At 43.6% G+C, this 19,114-nt stretch overlaps 1 protein-coding gene across 14 annotated transcripts in view; it reads right to left on the minus strand.

Moving 5' to 3' along the window:
- DGKZ (diacylglycerol kinase zeta) overlaps positions 1-19,114 on the minus strand; it is a 202,983-nt gene that overhangs the window by 45,334 nt on the left and 138,535 nt on the right. For all 14 annotated transcript variants that reach the window (XM_053305639.1, XM_053305630.1, XM_053305689.1 and 11 more), the window contains 8 exons: positions 18,392-18,463; positions 9,600-9,716; positions 9,433-9,504; positions 6,829-6,924; positions 6,643-6,725; positions 4,685-4,745; positions 1,616-1,729; positions 1,354-1,494 (listed from right to left, as the gene is read on the minus strand). In XM_053305639.1, the coding sequence (XP_053161614.1) occupies positions 1,354-1,494; positions 1,616-1,729; positions 4,685-4,745; positions 6,643-6,725; positions 6,829-6,924; positions 9,433-9,504; positions 9,600-9,716; positions 18,392-18,463 (756 nt within the window). The remainder of the gene's footprint in view (positions 1-1,353; positions 1,495-1,615; positions 1,730-4,684; positions 4,746-6,642; positions 6,726-6,828; positions 6,925-9,432; positions 9,505-9,599; positions 9,717-18,391; positions 18,464-19,114) is intronic.

A 19,114-nucleotide genomic window follows, 5' to 3' on the forward strand; every position in this document is an offset into this window, starting at 1 on the left:
GGGAGCCACTTGGGGAGGGCAATCTGGAGTAAGAAAATGGTGAATGGGAAAAAAGGACTGAGCACCCCTTTTCTCAGATGTGCACATTTGCAATCCTGAATGACTCTTCTGAATGGCTTCTCCTGTTTTATAAAGGCCTATCAGAGGAATGTTGCATGCATCTGCTTGTCTAGTTTGACTCTCAAAACATAATTTACATTTAGGATCGTACAAAGCCCTAAGGAGAAATAACTACTTAAGGTCAGTTTTTCTGAACACAAGCTACATATTTCCATGGAAAATGTCAGTCCCAATGGATTTCGGATTATTCCATTATGCTTTTGTACTTCTTACATTTACAGCTACAACAGGCCCTGGATGTTAGTCACATTCAATTACAAAACTGTGACGAAATGAAATTCTGAGCAGAACAAGCAGGCATAAAAACTATATAAAGTATTTGCACAGTAACTATTGACACACAGTTGACCTATTGCAGCAGACCTGACACATACAGGGAGGGTTTCAGTAAGTCTGCTTGCAATTTAATACAAAACTGCAAATTTTATCCTGTATTCACTTGTTGGTCAAACTCAGCAGCAACCTTCAAAAGAAGGGCTGGTCTTGTGGTAGCAAGCATGACTTGTCCCCTTAGCTAAACAGGGTCTGTCCTGGTTGCATATGAATGGGAGACTTGATGTGTGAGCACTGTAAGATATTCCCCTCAGGGGATGGAGCCGCTGTGGGAAGAGCAGAAGGTTCCAAGCTCCCACCCTGGCTTTTCCAAGATAGGGCTGAGAGAGATTCCTGCCTGCAACCTTGGAGAAGCCACTGACAGTCTGCGTAGACAACACTGAGCAAGATGGACCCATGGTCTGACACAGTATATGGCAGTTTCCTATGTTAAGCTTAAGTATGCATTAATGTGTTTTTAAAAGTAAAAACAGACACTTGGAGGTATTCCATGTCTACCTCTTTTCAATATGAGAAATGACCATTTATGCCACCTTCATTGCCAGAGTTTAATTTCCCATTGCTATTCAAGCCGGCTTGCTGATATTATAGAAATTTTCAGTAAAGTTATCAGGGGAGGAGGAGTTAGCATATTCTTTCCCATTATAATAATATTTATTGTTTTGCTAATTGTTCTTATATCTGGAGGAGAGAAGCTACAGAAATGGATACTGAGCGGATCTTATTTGCTAAAGGAACAAGTACCAACCTGGGCAGCATCCAGACAAAAATAAGTCATGACTAAGTCCCATTGAAATTAATGAGACTTAGTCATGACTAACCTGCCTTATTGATTTCAACGGTGTTTAGTCATGACCAACCAGTTTGGATGCTCTTTGCTATGTTTGTTGAAGGTCTCACCTTGTCTGTAGAAGTCTCATCTTTCTCTTCAAGGTTTGCCTCAAGGTTTGGCTCCACTTGTAGATTCCAGCGGTCAAGCTGCACAATCTCCCCCTCTTCAACGTGTGACAGGATCTTTGAAAGGGGCTCATCTGTGTAACCCTGTGGATTAAGATGCTCTTCATGAAGGGCTGAGACAAAATAGTGACCATTTAGGTCATGCTTGCTTACAGTGCTGGCCTGGAACACAGTCAAAGCATAGAACTGATAACTTCATTCTTACCCCACCCCAGTTCAGTGTTCTTGCCAGGTCATTTCCTGTTCCCAAAGGAAGGATGGCAACAGGAGGTGGAGGATTCAGGCGTAAATGGTCCAGGATAGAGAGGATCCATCCCACCTATTCAGATGGAAGAGACACAAGAAATTCAGACAGAAAATGATTTTCTTCTGGGGAGTTTCCCATACCTTTGTCTCTTACTACTAAAGGGGTGAAGAGCTTTTCTTTTAGGATCTGAATATTGTAGGGGAAGCCAGTGCCAACAACAAATCTGCCTTTCGATGGACTGTATGTGTTTCTCTCCCTATCCCTAATGCAGTCAAGGGCACCAACCCCCACACACAGAGTAGGCACATGCAGATGTATGTACAACTCTAAAAACATAGGCCGTCTGTACAAGAGAAAGAACAAACCACAACCAAAGATGTGATCTTTCCATCTCACAAAATGAGCTGCATGTATAATTCAAACACTCTTTAAAAGAACTCAACCACTCATTTAAGTCTATTAAATGCCTACATCAGTTTCTCAAGTGAGCACCTGTAGATATTCTAGGTTCTTGGCTTCAGTAGGTTCAACCCTCAGGACTGAGAATTCCAAATACTATTTACACAAAGTTAGAAACCTGGACACCCAGGGAAGGGGGGGGTACATTTCCAAGGGAGTGACAGAGGATATGGAGACACTTAAGAACACATACAACAGCTCCTCAATCATCAGAGGACTGAAGTTAAACAGAAGCCAATTACAGCCTCTGTTAATCATTCATAATCCTATTAAGGATTATGATGATCCTTAATACCAAGAATCAGTGGTTATTAGCCACCAGTTTTGGGCCAAAGCCAGCCTGCAGGGTGACAGCAGCTAGCCCACCCAGAAAGCTCTCTCTTTTTGCTCTCACGCACTTGAAATCAGTCTGCCATTGCTGCAGCTTCATGTATTTCCTACACAGTGGCAAAGAGAAGGAATTAGGGATAGGGGGAAGGCCATCATCTGGATGTCCCCAATCAACTCGAACTGGAAGTGGCTGGTCAAAAATCAAGCAAAATCTCTCTGTGTGGATCATACAGACTGGCAGCAGAAGCAGCTCTTAGTTTATATAGGAGTGACATGTTGAAGGAAGGACAAAGCAGAGTGGTAGTATTTGAACAGTCTCTTAAGACTGACTCTGGTCCACCAGTCAATCTAGTTACAAAATTAGCTATGTAGATGGTGCTAGTATACTATTTCTAGGATGTTATTCAACGGCTTGGGTCCAGGGTACATTTTTTAAAATTTTATTTATTAAGAGTGCCTTATTTATTAAGAGTGTCTCTTAAGAGAAGGCACTTAAGAGAGTGCCTTCTCTGTCATGAGCCCTGTCGCCTATTAAGATCATCCGGAGAGGGAGGGTTACTCGTTTGGTGGTGACTCAGGACTGAGCCTTCTCTGCGGCTGCCCCGATGCTTTGGAATACACTCCCTGTCAAAATAAGAGCATCTCCATCTCCGCTTGTTTTTAGAAAGACCCTCAAGACACACCTGTTTTCTCAGGCTTTTAACTGAAATTTTAGTGATGTGCTTGAATGTTTCAGCAGGGTGGGAAGCGGTACCTTTAAACATGAATAAAGCATGTCCTTACTTGCTCCTCTGCTACCCCACTGCTTTTCTGAGCGTGGTGTGGCGCTGCTCAGAAGTCCATGCGCAGCCATGGGACTTCACCCAGCAGTCACCCGTGGGATTCAGAAACCTCAGGACCGGAGCAGAACTGCATGTATGTATAAACACCAGGGAGATTCCTAGAGATCATCATTGATTTGTTGGCATCCCTCTGAACTATCCTGGACTTGGTCCCTACAAGAAGAGCTACAGTTGGGAACTTTGAGCCACTTTGGAGTTATATATTGTCTCCAATTTTGGCTGTTGGAGTTGTCTCCTTGTCTCAATAAGACCTTGGGTTCTTCAACAGAGTTTACAATTAATTGTCTTTACATGTGTTTTGTATTTTATTGTCTATACATGTTGGTTATAGATGTTTGGCTGGTTGTTTTTTCTGTATAGGATGTTTTCAGTCATACGGTTTACTGTATGTGATTGGTTTTTGGTTACACAATGATTAAACTTTACATAATGTTTAGTATATAGGTCTATGTTACTTCCATTGTTACTTTATAGTGGTGAGCATTTTATTCATGGGTTGGGTTGGTCCATTTCCTTCATGGTTCCGTGAATTCCCCGTTCTCCATGGGACTTCACCCAGCAGCCTGGGCATCATGGCAATGTGCATGCCGCTGCCATGCACAGGCTGCTGAGTGAAGCCCTGTGGCTGCACGCAGACCTCTGGGCAGCACAGTGCTGTGCGGTGGCCATGTGCATCCTGCCACTGCACACAGGCTACTGGGTGAAGCCCCGCAGCTGCATGCAGACTTCTGAGCGGCACTGCACCTGGAAAAGTGGTAGCGATAAGTAAAGATGTGCTTTACTCATGTTTAAAGGTGCTGCTCCCCACCCTGCCAAAATGCTTTGGAGGGCTGTGCCAAACTGATATGTGCACATCCCTAATTAATTTTAGACTGTTTAATTGTTTTTATCCCATGATATTGTTTTAACTTTTTATTCTGTGAAATTGTTTTAATGGTTTTTACTCTGTTTTGTATTTGTTGTGTTTTAAATTGTGTACACCACATAGAAATGCACATTTATTTTATTTATTTAACATATTTTTATACCGCCCAAAACTTATGTCTCTGGGCGGTTTACAACAAAATAAAAACAGAAAGTAAAACATTAGTTTAAAAAAACCCAAAAAGTTTAAAACATTACAATTTAAAAAATTTTAAACAATATTTTAAAACAGCATTAAAACACATATCAGGTGGTATAGAAATATGATAGGTAGATAGATGGGTAGAAGAGGGAACACTGCAACTTGGGACATGTAGGTTTGGATCACTATGGCTGCACCTGCTATACCCATGCTTCTCATATTTGATTCAAAGCAAGCAAACCACGTATTCCTTGAATGAACAATGAACAGGTTCTGCTTCTAGGGCATAGTTCTATCCCTTCAAGGGCAAAAAGATACATTGACACTTACCGTACCATCTCCTCCACATGCCAGAATCCGCAGGTTGTGCACTTTACGGTACATCTCTAACCTGCACAGAAAGCAGGAGGAGTGACAATTAAGAGGGCAAGAATGAAAAGAGCAGTGTAAATCACAACCCTGTTCATTGGGCAAACATTTAGCAGAGGGTGCCCACTATTTCTACAGAGCCTTGTGGAAATATAGATGTCCCGTGATAAGAACTGATAAAATGTGACAGAATTATTCTTCAACTTGGCACAATAATAGGTCCTCAGACAGTCTGATATAGTTGTATGTCCAGGTCACAAAAAAGTGGAAACTGAAATTGGGAAGGAAGGACTGAATTTGGATTTTATTTATTTACTGCATTTGTACACCACCCCAAACTTCCATCTCTGGGTGGTTTACAACAACATAAAACAAAACAATTTGAAGTCACAAGTCTAGTTAAAAGGCTTAGGTGAATAACTGTATCTTTAGAGACTTCTTAAGTAAGCACATTCCAGAGCCTCAGGGCAGCAACAGAAAAGGCCCATCCCGGCGTAGCGCCCAGTCGAGCTGGTGGCAACTGCAGATGAACCTCTCTGAATGATCTCAATGGGTGATGGGGCTCATGGTGAAGACGTTCTTTTAAATACCCAGGGCCTAAGCTGTTTAGGGCTTTATAGGTTATAACCAGCACCTTGTATTTTGCCAGAAACTTTCTGGTAGCCAGTGTAGTTCTTTCAATACAAGAATAATATAGACTCCTCGAGATGACCCGGAGACCAACCTGTCTGACATATTATGTACCAACTGCAGTTTCTGGACTACGTATAAAGGCAGCCACACACAGAGAACATTGCAGTAGTCAAGTCTGGAGGTTACTAGCATATGTACCACCATTCTGAGGTTGTGTATCTCAAGAAATGGATGCAGCTGGAGTATCAGCTGAAGCTGATAGAAAGCACCTCTGGCCACCGCCTCCGCCTGAGACACCAGGGAGAGGTTCAGATCAAGAAGCACTCCCAGACTGCATATCTTCTGGGAAAGTAGAAGATTTCCCAGAACCAGCAGATCAAATTTGTCTCCCAAGTTCTGACCCACACAATAAGTACCTCCGTCTTATCTGGATTCAGTCTCAGTTCGTTATATCTCATCCAGCCCATTATGTAACTTAGATCAGTGAATATTAGGCCCTGAGCCTCAGCTCAAAACCCCTGCTAATTGGGCAAAGAAGCACCTTTTTAATGTGATGATTCTCTTTATTTAGCAGGGGGAGAGCAACTGGCCCTATCCACCCCCAGCACAGTACCTCCAGTGACTGTTGCTGGTACCTATCTTATGTTTCTTTGTAGATTGTGAGCCCCTTGGGGGCAGGGATCCATCTTATTTATTTATTATTTCTCTATGTAAACCTCTTTGGGAAACTTTTGTTGAAAAGCGGTATATAAATATTTGTTGGTGGTGTTAGGTTCTCCTTCCTTCAAGAAGTAAAGGGGGGCCGGTGAAAAGATGCAGTTAAAAAAGTTCACTTAAATGATGTGATTGGTGCGCAAATGAAAGCAATACAATGGCTAAAAAGTAGGGTCAGATCTGAGAAATCCAGGTTTAGCTAAGAAGCTTGCCTGGTAGTTTAGGGAGGTCATCCTCTCTTAGCCTAAACCACCTCACAGGGATGTTTTCTCTTTCTATCCTACTCTTCCTTTAGACAGCTCAAAGTGGCTTACACTGTACATGGGGCTGCCAATTCAGGTTCACATCCACTTAACTCATGTCATGGTGCCAGGTACACTCAAGGCCACTCACATTTATGACATTAAAGTGTGCTCCGTGGAAGGAGGAAATGATACGGTATAATAAATGAATACATACACACACAAGGTTTTTCCCAGGAGTCCCAGCCCTAGAAGTTAAGAAATCAAAACCACCACCACCACCGAGCCTGTGCTGAGATGAGACTTAGATGCTTTCAAGCTGGTACTCACCCCTCTTTGGGGCCTCCTTGGCTGAGATCAAAAACTTGCCGAGGGTTTAGGTACCACATAAATGACTGGATGATCTTTGTTCCCTAGAAGCATGGAGAAAGAAATGAGTCAGAGGGGTCAAAACTAAGATGTGAACAGATAAACATAGGATGCTCAATCATGAACTTGGGGGGCTGGGGAGCCTACCTGATTCCCACCACTCTTGGGGTTCACAAACACCAGCAGTGGCTTCATAAGTGGTGCTGGGATGGGCTTGATGACAAAGGGTTTCCATCGCCCCTCCTGAAAGAGAGGCCCAAAACTATGAATGCCAAACAGAGAAATACAAACTCTTGCCTATAGGGCAGGGCTGTTCAACTTAGGCCCCCCAGCTGTTTTTGGACTACAATTCCCATAATCCCCAGCCACAGTAGCCAATAGCCAGGGATTATGGGAGTTGTAGGCCAACATTTGCAGGAGGGCTGAAGTTGAGCAGGCCTGTTATAGGGCTTAATTATTAATACTAATAACAACAACCCATAACAAATTGATCTCTGGGCAACATAAAAACATCCAATAAACACACATCAAATCACAACACACACAAAAAACCCCAAACAAAAACCCAATACAAAACAATTTAAAAATTTGTTTTTTAAAAATCAATTGGAAAAAGCCTGAGTGAACAGAAAGGTTTTCACCTGGTGTCTAAAAGAACAAAGTGATGGTGCCAGATGAACCAAAAGTGTCCTCCAAAAGTGTCCTCTCCCTAGTAGCCACCCACCTCACCTTGTTTGGCAGGGGCACTCGGAGAAGAGCCTCCAAAGGAGATCTTACGGTCCAAGTCCGGACATAGGAGGCAAGGCACTCTTTCAGGTAACCTGGTCCCAAGCCATTTAGGTCTTTAAAGGTTAAACCCAGCACTTTGAATTGGCCCGGGAAACAGACTGGGAGCCAGTGCACCTAACGAAGCACTGGTGTAATATGATCAAAATGCCCAGTCAATAATCTTGCAGCCCTATTTTGTACCAACTGCAGTTTCCAGGCCATTTTCAAAGGCAGCATCACATGCAACATATTGCAATAATCTAAGCGAGAGGTTCCCAGAACATGATTAACTGTGGCCAAGCTATCTCTGTCCAGGTAAGGTCACAGTTTGTGTATCAGCCAAAGCTGACAGAAGGTGCTCTGAGCCACAGAGGCCACTTGAGCCTCTAGCAACAATGCTGAACCGATGAGCACCCCCAGACTGCGAACCTGGTCCTTCAGGGGGAGTGCAACCCCATCTAGAATAGGGTTGCTACAGAAAGCTTCAAGCTTTTTTGTAGGACTCCCAGATGATGACCACCAAGCCCACTTTAAGATGTTGAAACGCATTATGCAAACTGGATAAGTTGAACTTCATTTGTATGGCTTGTTCTGGTTGGGCAATTTGATCAGTAATTGATTCTGAGAAAAAACTAGAGCTGTGTTTTCATTTCTTGTCAAGATATATGGAAACACAATGGGAAGTGGGCAGCCACTGGATATTTCAAAGATATCTATTCTGGCTTCTAAGCTTTAACATAAACATCCCAGATGTTTCTGTTTTTTTCTCCTGTGGACTTTGACCCCAGTCATCCTAAACATTAAGCATTATCCTACTGGGTTACCACCAACCTTTCCTCAGTTTCCCTAAGTAAAACAGCAAAGACTCCCTGAGCCCTAAACCTTATGTGACCAGTTATAAAGATTGAGAAATAATAATTCCATAGTATCAAGGCATGAGTATTTAATTAGCTCTCCTCAAGTAGAATCTCTGATCTCTAGAGATCATCAAACTACATTTTTTAACCCTCTCCTCAGCATTTTTACTGCACTTTCCCTCTGCTAACAATCAAGAACCAGTGCCTTACCTGGAATAATAATAAAGAACCTTCAGCTTATTGAAAGCTGATCACCATGCAATTTAATTGTGTATTATTGATTATCTCAAGAAACCAGTCATTCTACATCTGAGAAGGAATCAAAATGGGTTATTGAACTAAGCTTCTGACAGAACTAGAGCTTCTAGGTCTTCTAGAACAGAGTGGAGAAGATCAGTGAATTCATCATGGCGGTTTGAACTGTACATTTACATTTGCATGGGTTTTATATTTAGCCCAGACAAAAGCTGCAATCCTGTGCACGCATACATGGGAGCAAACGCATTGAACTGAACAAGACTTACTTCTGAGTAAGGCATAGCATTATGCTGCATATGTGATTTTTCTTGAATGTGATTTTTCTTGAAAACAGCTGTTATTTCTTACATCTATATCCCAATTTACAGACAAAATTGGATTTTTATATAAATTGTTTGTGTATTATTTGATTGTTGTTATTTTTGCCCCTGTTTAGAGGATACATATCTTTTCTGCCCCAACCCTTAATTTCTTGGAGTGTTCCATATGATTTTATTGTTTTCTCCAAAACTGATAGAATAGTCAGATGCCTCTTCCTTTAGAATTTGAATGCTAAAACCATATTACACAACATCCTTTATCCTGTTCATCACCCACAAATGTTAGGGATTTTTAAAAATATATGATGTTTACCAATATCCACATTTAATTTTTAGGAGGTTGGGTTGGAAAAATAATTGAGTCAAATTAATTAAAACTCAAGTGTTATTTTTTCCACTTTCTCCAGCACATTTACAACTTTTAGAAGCAAAGTATGGGAGGATTAAAAAAAACAAAACAATTGCCCAGTTCTTTTTTGCTTCCTCGGCTCTAACTCCTCTGTCTGCACCTCCCACCCTTGAAATTCTCAGCCCTCTTAGTGTCTGACCTCAGGCCCCTTCTTGCTGGATTTCCGCTTGAAAGACGTCCTCTTTTTCTTCTTACTTGACTTTAGTGGGTTCTAGAAGGGAGGAAAAGCACATCAATGGAAAGGAGGAATTGGTTTAAATGTGGTCATTGATTTAAACATGAAAGAAAGATGATGGAGCAACATACTTGAGGATGCCGGACCCGCAGAATCCAAGTGGGTGGGATGACAACAGCAGCATGTGCTCCCAGAGAGCAGGGCTCCTCAATGTGCTGCAGCATGAAGCACGAAACTTTACTATGATACTGAAATGGAAGGAAAAGAACAGAGCCAGTTAGTGGCTACAAAAAAACAGTCAAGGACAATCATAGTCTTCTGCAAACTAAACGCTCTACAGATGTAAGCTAGAGACATAAAATTTCCAGAAATGTTTGAAATCATGAGAAAAACACTTTCTGGTGGTGGTTTTTTAAAAATGGAAATTTGGGGGGAAATTGAAATATATGTAAAACCTTTTTTCTAGCGCGCTTTACGGGTCTAAAGTCACATTATTTTTTTGGAGCATTTATTATGTATAACCTGCTTTGCTCATAACATTGATCATGTTTGGTATATTACATTTAAAGGGATACAGTACTACTTCTGATTCTTTATTTTTATCATCTTAATGACTTATGAAAACTGCCTGTATTGAGACAAGCTTCTCTACTTTTCACATGTTCTTTTATTTCTTGATCTGGTATATTTCCAAGCATAGGCCAATTTCTTTCAGTGCTGTAGAAGATGGAGGAATCTGAAGCAAGCAAGAAGCTTGGGAGAGTAAAGATCAAAATACCTTTCTTATATGGATATATCTGGACACCTTTTCTTAAATATTTTATTCATAATTCCAAAATAAAATATTTCATAATCAATTTTTTTTGGGGGGGGGGAGTCCAAATTGGGGAAAACCAGAAACAAACTGGGTTCTCCCCACCCCGAATTTTTCCATTCCCCTCTCCTGGGCCTTCAGATCTGTACATGTAGCAGAGTGAAAAGGGGATTAGTGGTAGAGTCCAAGGGTGGTAGAATGGATGATACCACTTCAGACTAAATGTGGAGGGGTTGTATTTTGAATGTTTACCTACATTTTCAAAAAGAAAGCAAACTGCTAATCATAAAATTAGTTATTTTCTAGGGTGTTTTTTTTAGTTTTAGCCTTAACTTGCTTTCTAGCCTTGACAGAGAGTACACTGGGCTAGAACAGGCAAAGTTTTGACCAGATGTACTAAGTTTTTACAAAAGGAAGGAATCCAAAATGGCATTCCCATCTGTAGTCTGAAGTGGTATAGTCCATTCATTGGAGATGTTGGTGAGAATCCACTTATCTCAGGATTCTACCACCTCATTCTGCTGCATGTGTAGAGCAGACCTTTGTCAGAGAAGTTTGCAATGCAGACATTTCCCATTGTTCCAGTCTTATAACGCAGCAAGATACACACTTGGGAAAGCGAGAAGAGAGAAAAAAGGAGGTTAGGGAAACAGTGACCAGGCAAAGCACTGGGATTGGACCAGATATACTGGTGAACATTTCCAAGGCCAGGTTTAGAGGGAAAAATTGGTGTTCAAAAGAGCAAAGTTCAAAGAACACAAATTTAAACACTGATGCTCAGAGTTCATCCATTTTCTCTTTAACTCTTATCATCTGTCTGCAAATAGACCAGAGTGAGAAAGGAAAAGTAACTAAATTAACTCCTCTTTAATATTATTTTACTATTTTTAACCCACAAAACCACAGAAATGTTTTTAAGGTATTAGAGATGCCTGGACAAGTCAGAAGATTCTTCCTAAGCACTAGGAGAGAGGAGATACTATCCCAGATACAATCCATAACACCAGAATAACACCAGCAGTATTCCCTATAACAGGGATTCCTGATGTTGTTGACTATAACTCCCATAAACCCCAGCTGCAATGGCCAAATGCTATTTGGTTGATATAGTTGAAGCTAACAATATCTGGGAATCCCTGGTTACAGGGAACACTGCTTGCCAGTAGTCCTCCAAGTCATGCTCAGATTTTTTAGCCTCCAAAAGACTTCCTTCAAGAACCTTTGGCAATTTAATGTGCATTGAACTGCCACTGATATCAGGACGATGATTTTTGATCCCTTTGCAAGTTCAATTTGCTTTGCCAATGGATCTATAAAACTACACACACACACACACACACACACACACACACACACACACACACGTATATTTGTTTGTTTGTTTTGGACCTAAGCTAGATATTTTGCTTTTACTATCTTATTATTGTTGTCCTAGTGAATCAGAGCACTGGTCTTCACTTACCGTGAAGGCTCCTTCTTGAAGCTGGAGCCGAGGACATCTCTCATTGGGTTATCCTTTCCCATGTATTCCCAGGCAGGACCAATGAAATTCTGTTACTAGCCTTAAGAGCCCGGGACGGATAACCCCGCCCAGTTCTTTTAGGCCGAAAGTGCAAGAAGCACAAAAAACAACACGATATAACTACCAAATAAACAGGTAACGTATAACATGTATATCAATATAGACAAGAACAGTGAAGAGTATACCGAACCCACATAGATAGATAGATAGATAGATAGATAGATAGATAGATAGATAGATAGATAGATATAGGTCATGCACATAAACTTCTAGGATTTCCATGGAGTAGGCTAGGACACCACCTGGGAGGGCCGAGATGTCCTCGGCTCCAGCATCAAGAAAGAGCCTTCATGGTAAGTGAAGACCAATGTTCTGTTCTCTGATGCCTGGAGCCGAGGACATCTCTCATTGGGACATACCAAAGCCCTGGCCAAAATCTCTCTAGGAGGAAGTTTCCGTGCCTACTCCGGGGGAAGAACCTGTTGAAGCACCCTGCAACCAAATGCCGCCTGTGTAGAGGCAAAGACATCAATCTTGTAGTGCTTTGTAAATGTAGAAGGTGTCTTCCAAGTTGCAGCTCTGCATTTCTCATGTACTGGTGCGTTAGTTGAGAAGGCAACAGATGTGGCTGCCGCTCTGGTTGAATGAGCTAGAATGTGTTCTGGGGCTGAAAGATGTTGGAATTAGTATGTGAGAGAAATACAAGCACGTATCCATCTGGCAAGAGTTTGTGATGAAATTTGCTTTCCCATTGAGGCTAGTAAGAAACTAACAAGGAGGGATTCTGATTTCCGAAATCCTTCTGTGCGCTTCAGACACATCTTCAAACATCTGCGGACATCCAACTTATGCCATTCCTGTTCCCTTGGGTGAGTTGGCTTGGAACAAAAAGAAAGCAATATTACATCCTGAAAGTGATGATATATTGAAGACACTTTTGGTCTGAAAAACAGATTTGGAATAAGATGTACAGCATCCGCCGAGAATATGCATAAATTCTTGTGGGAAGATAGTGCATTTAACTCTGATATTCTTCTTGCGGAAGTGATTGCCACTAGGAAAGGAGTTTTGTAAGATAGCACCCTTAAGGGTATGGACCTGATTGGTTCAAAGGGAGCCGTTTGAAGAGCTTTAAGAACAGTGCGCAGATTCCATGATGGAAAACGGTGGACCACCAATGGTGATAAAAGGGTCGCACCCCTAAGGAACCTTTTGATATCAGGATGACTTATCACCCTGGATTTAGATAGACCTGCTATAACTCCTGCTAAGGAGGCAGCTTGTCTTTTTAGTGTATTCACCTTAACGCCCTTATCCAACCCATCTTGGAGGAATGTGAGAAGGTCCTTGACTGATGCCGCACCACAAGGTATCAAATGCCTTGTTGCCCGTTGTAAGAAAGTTCTCCATGTGTATTGGTATATACGCTTGGTAGAATCTCTGGTGGAAGCTAGCATAGTATTTAAGACACTGCTCGTATAACCAAATTTGCTTAATATTCCCTGCTCAGTCTCCAGGCTGCTAGTTGAAACCAGCCTGGATCGTGGTGTTCGACTGGACCTTGATGGAGAAGATCTGCTGACACCGGAAGGAGCCATGGTTCCTGAGTGGCCATGTGATACAGTTCTGGGAACCATGGCCTCCTGGGCCAGTAAGGGGCTACGAAGATGACTTGTGCCCTGAGTAGTCGGACTCTGTGAAGTAAGCGGGCCAATAGTGGAGTCGGTGGGAATGCATATAGTAGTTCCTGAGGCCATTCCGCTGATAGGGCATCTACTCCCTCTGCTTGCGGATACGGGAACCGGGTGAAGAACCTGGGGAGTTGCTTGTTCAATGTTGAGGCGAAGAGGTTGAACATTGGATGGCCAAAACGTTGTGTGATCTGTAAAAGGATCCTCCTGTTGAGCATCCACTCGCCCGGTAGAAGTTGATCCTGACTCAACCAGTCTGCAATGGAGTTGAGGTCCCCCTGGACATGGTGAGCCATGATCGATGCTAGATGAACCTCGGCCCAGGACATTATCAGGGATGCCTCTGTCTGGAGACAGCGTGATCTGGTTCCCCCTTGCCTGTTTATGTGGGCCTTCATGGTAGTGTTGTCCATTCTGACCAACACATGGCAGTTGACAATCAGAGACCAGAACACTATTAGGGCAAGGTGGATAGCTCATAATTCCAGCCAACTGAAGCTGTGTAATCTCTCCTCCATTGACCAAGTGCCCTGAGCCGTTCTGTGTTGGCAATGGGCTCCCCATCCTGTCTTGCTGGCGTCGGTTGTAATTATGACTCGAGTCGGTTCCAGGAACTCCTTGCCTCATCTGATATTGGTATCCATCAACCACCGCTGAAGAGATGTCAAAATTTCTTGTGGGACAAGAATGTTGATGTTGACCTTGTTGGATATGGGTACTCTGAACTGCAGAAGGAACCATTGTAACAGTCTCAGATGACATCTGGCCCACGGGACAGAATCCAGTGTGGCCACCATTAGACCCAGGAAGCATGCAAGAGACAACAGTCTGGCTTGGCGGGCCCTCAGAACTTCTATGACCTCCTGCTTCAACATTTGTACCTGCTCTTCTGGTAAGAACAGTCTGTCCTTGCGGGTATCTATCAATACGCCAAGATGATGAATCTTGTGAGAAGGTAGGAGATGGCTCTTCTCCTTGTTTACGAGGAATTCATGTTGCTCTAGCATGTAGAGTGTCAGTTGAAGATCCCTCACCGTCAACAGTTCGGACGGAAACCTCAGAAGAAGGTCGTCCAAGTAACAAAAGATCTGTACTCCCTGCAGTCTTAAGTGTGTGATCAAAGGCGCCAGCACCTTGGTAAATATTCTTGGGGCTGAGGACAGACCGAATGGAAGTGCCCTGTATTGGTAATGTACTCCGCAGTATTTGAAGCGAAGAAGATGACGACTCTTGGAGTGTATTGGGATGTGTAGATAGGCCTCCCTTAGATCTATGGAAGCTAACAGGTCTAGATGTTGCAGTGTTTCTGTTATCGAACGAAGAGATTCCATGCAAAACCTGCGCTTTGGAACCCACCGGTTCAGAAATTTTAAGTCCAATACAGCCCTGAGAGACTTGTCCTTTTTGGGAACATTAAAAATTATTGAATATATACCCTGTCCCTGTTGATGGGTAGGAACAAGTTCTATTGCGCCTATGATTAATAGGTGTTGTATGGAGTCTAGAAGGCCTAAATGTTTGCAAAGCCAATGTGACCTTGGAGTTGGTAAGAATCTGTTGGTAGGAGCTGATGTTAGCTCTATCTTGTAGCCAGTTTCTACTGTTGAGAGGACCCACTGATCTGCTGTTGTTTTCTGCCATTCTTGAAGGAAGATTGACAGACGACCCCCCAGAGCTCCCAATGTGGAGTCATTGCTGCTTCTGAGGTTTTGGCTGGTTGGTAAAGGCTTGTCTGCCGTGGTTGCAGGCCCTACCACCTCACTGTCTGTTCCACTGAGGATGCTGGTATCTGGAATCTCTGTCCCTCCCTCGAAAGGAGGGGCAAAAATTCCGAAAGGACTGGTACTGAAATTGAAAAGACCACCTGGGGGAGGGCGTTCTTGTCTACGTGGTTCTGGAGGGAGAGGCATGGTCTTACGCTTATCCTTAGAGTCTACCAATACCTCCTTTAGTGCTTCCTCCCCAGACAACTTCACCCCGTCATAAGGAACTGCGGCTAAGTTTGACCGTGAAGCAGTGTCTACCGGCCAGTGCTTCAGACATAAATTACGGCGTCCAATAACCATAGCTGACAAAGCCTTGGGGGAGAATCTTATAGCGTCCAGGGTTGCGTCTGATACAAAAGCCTGTGCCTTCTGAATTTTAATAAGCTGGTGTCTTAGGCTAAAAATGTCAGCAGGGGGATCTTGTATGAGGTCATCTAACCATACCACCGATGCCTGGGATACGATGGATCCGGCAGCCGAGGCTCTTATAGATAAAGATGAGGCCTCATTAGCCCGTTTAAAAGAAGCCTCAGGTTTTTTAATCATTTTGGTCCTTTAAGGCAGACTCCCCATCCCTAGGTAACAAAGCCCCATTTAGTAGGGCTACCACGGGGGCATCTGCTGGAGGCACCTTGAGCATGTCCATGGCCTCCTGTTGAAAGGCATAATATTTTTTGGCTACTGCCACAGATTTACGATTGGACGTAGGAAGTAGCCATTCCTCCTTAACAGTATCAGCCAGTAACTCTGGAAGTGGTAAGAGCAACTCCTTGCCCTTGGGCTTAGGAAATACCAGATAACCCTTAGTAGGAGGAGCAGACTCTGGCTTAGTAGGTGTCTGAAGGTCTAGCGCATTGATGGCTCTAGACACTAGGGGGCTAAAATCCTCCTGTGAGAATAATCGCTGAGACAGGGTGGATGCAGGGTTATCCTGATCACCCGACCACTCCCTTCTTCCTTGTCCAGTGGATCTACAGGGAAATTACCCGGTATTGGTACTGTAATAGGATTTGGTGCAGTAATGGGAGTAAGAACTGCAATAGGTATAGCTCCTGTAGCAGAAGGAATTGGGGATACAGACAGGATAGGAGCCAGTGGCTCATTTGGAAGAAGAGGTGGTAACGGATTGTTGGGTGTAATGTCAGGGGATTCCCCCCCCCCCCCAGATCCCTCTGATGAACGTCCACCCCCTCTTAAATCCACCAATTCAACTGGATCTTGTGGATAGGGACCATGAGAAACATCATGGGAGAGGAGAGCTGGTCTTGTGGTAGCAAGCATGACTTGTCCCCATAGCTAAGCAGGGTCTGCCCTGGTTGCATCTGAATGGGAGACTAGAAGTATGAGCACTGTAAGATATTCCCCTCAGGGGATGGGGCCGCTCTGGGAAGAGCAGAAGGTTCCAAGTTCCCTCCCTGGCAACTCCAAGATAAGTGTGAGAGAGACTCCTGCCTGCAACCTTGGAGAAGCTGCTGCCAGTCTCTGAAGACAATACTGAGCAAGATAGACCAATGGTATGACTCAGTATATGGCAGTTTCCTATGTTCCTATCCACCTCAGTGTGCTTTCTCTTGCGCCTAGCTTTTGTGGGTGGCTGGGAGGTAGATTCCTCAGAAGAGGAGGGAGATATGGGGTGATCCCTACTCTTATTCTTAGATCTTTTGCTCTTTTTCGCCACCTGCTTTAAAGATATAGACAAGGTCTCTTTAATCCAGTCCTGCCAGACAGGAGGCATAACTGATGGCAGGGTAATATGTTGTAATCCCTGGTCAGTTTGCAATTCTTTGGCAGCCCGAGGGACTGTTTGCAATTCTTGGGCAAGCAGAGGGTTAATTACAGGAGGTCTCTGGCTAGCCACGACAACGAGGGATCTCACTGGTCCTACATTGCCCTCTCTGTGTCCCGAAGAAGAAGACTCCAGTCCTCTGGGTCCGGCTCCGGCTCCCTGGCAGTCCGTGGGAGAAGCGTGGCTTTGGTTAGTGTCGGCGGTTCCCAGGCTTCCTGCCCTGCCAGGGTTTCCCGCCAAAATACTCGTGTTGGGTGCTTGCAGAACCACTAGATGTCGTAGCGGCTGCAATGGCACTCCTCCTTTCAAGCAGGCTCGGTATAGGTGGGAGCGAGACCTGATCCGGCGTTCCCTGTATTGGTGGCCTCATTCAGCGGCATAGCCATTAAGCCAGCGGCATAGCCAATGCCAGCGGCATAGCCATTAGGGCGCAGCCGCTAATAGTGGCGAGAGCAAACACGGCGCTCTAGTAGCGAATGGGAAGTCTGATGTCTTTTTCCCCGTGTGGACTAAAATACGTCTAATAGCCTGTCGTCTCTCCATTAGGCAATAGATGTTAACAGGGGGTAGAGAGAGTAAGAACAGGAATGAGGTAACAGACAGCAGAGGACAGGCGGGTTTGTGTTTTTTTAAAGATACAGATGAGTAAAGACATGAAGGAGGAATGGTAAGGAAAAGTAAAGCAGTAAGAATTAAATAGGAGCAGAACAACAAGCAATGCAAGAGCAATACAAACAACCTCTGCCTAGGAGCGCAGCAGGACTAAAAGAACTGGGCGGGGTTATCCATCTCGGGATCTTAAGGCTAGTAACGGAATTTCATTAGTCCTGCCTGGGAGCACATGGGAAAGGATAACCCAATGAGAGATGTCCTTGGCTCCAAGCATCAGAGAATGATGCTGTTGCAAGGTAGAGGGCTTGTTGATGAGGAGGCTCAAATTGGATTGTAAAATGGTCTGATTTTTTCCTGACTTTTTGAGGAAGCAATTGGATCACATCTGAGCTAATCTGAAGCAAATATGGAGCAGTTTACACATCTCTAGTTTGGACACTGGAAGTGTAGTTTCCATTAACTGTAGGCACAACAACTGCCAACTTGTCTGATTGGCTTTTTGGGGAGGCTGGATGACACAGAGACTGGAAAGCACTTCTGTACAAGAAAAGTCACTCTGCAGATACTAACAGCAATAGAGGTTTCATACAGTAGCCCAGCTGCACTCCAGAAGGTGAGGGTGTAGGTGTGTGGGGTGCGTGTGCATGCATGCACGCTGGTGCAGGAAGGCTGAAGAAGTGCAAGTATATATAAAGGAAAGGCATTTAGAAAACAGGTACGTGCTGCACTCACTGCTTGCTTACACCAGGAACAGCTGATGGCTACAATCTCCTTGCTGTGAAAGGCAAATTTCTGCTGAAAACCCTGCAAAGAGAAAGAGAAGGAGAAAGTGTGGTGTCACTTCTAGTTCTTTGCAACACATCAAGAAGTTCATAGTCCATTAACAACAGCAAAGAGTCCCATGGCACCTTAAAAACTAATAAATGTATTGCAATATAAGCTTTTCTAGACAGTTTGTCTTCAGCAGACATATGACTCGTCTATGAAAACTCATGTCACAAGATATTTGTTAGTGGTCATAACAACCAGACTTCTGTTGCATTTGCTACAATGAACTCACCTGGCTACCTTTCTGGAAATGGTCTGTTGAAGTAGTAGATTCTTAACTGTGAGGGAAAGTGAGCCCATGAACTTCGACTGTTTTAAGGACTATTGAGTTCACACCCTCCACCATTTTTTAGGATCAAATTAGATGTACATGCAAACATGGGCTATATAGAGATGTGCTCTGAACCAGATGTGCCTCTTATTTAATTGGAAACAGAGGCAAGGGTCCCCAGGACCATGACATGGGAGGAAAGTTAACCTTTTCTATTGCACTATTTCCCCCACCAAAAGCCAGCCCTCTGAGCAGCTATTTGCCACCAAAGCAGTAATTTGTAAACAAATGCTTCAAAGGGGGATTTCAAGCAGGGAGAGTGTGAGGGGAACAAGTTAGTTCCCCCTCACTCCGAA

This window comes from Hemicordylus capensis, chromosome 1 (assembly GCF_027244095.1).
Source record: "Hemicordylus capensis ecotype Gifberg chromosome 1, rHemCap1.1.pri, whole genome shotgun sequence".
Taxonomy (NCBI): Eukaryota; Metazoa; Chordata; class Lepidosauria; order Squamata; family Cordylidae; genus Hemicordylus; species Hemicordylus capensis.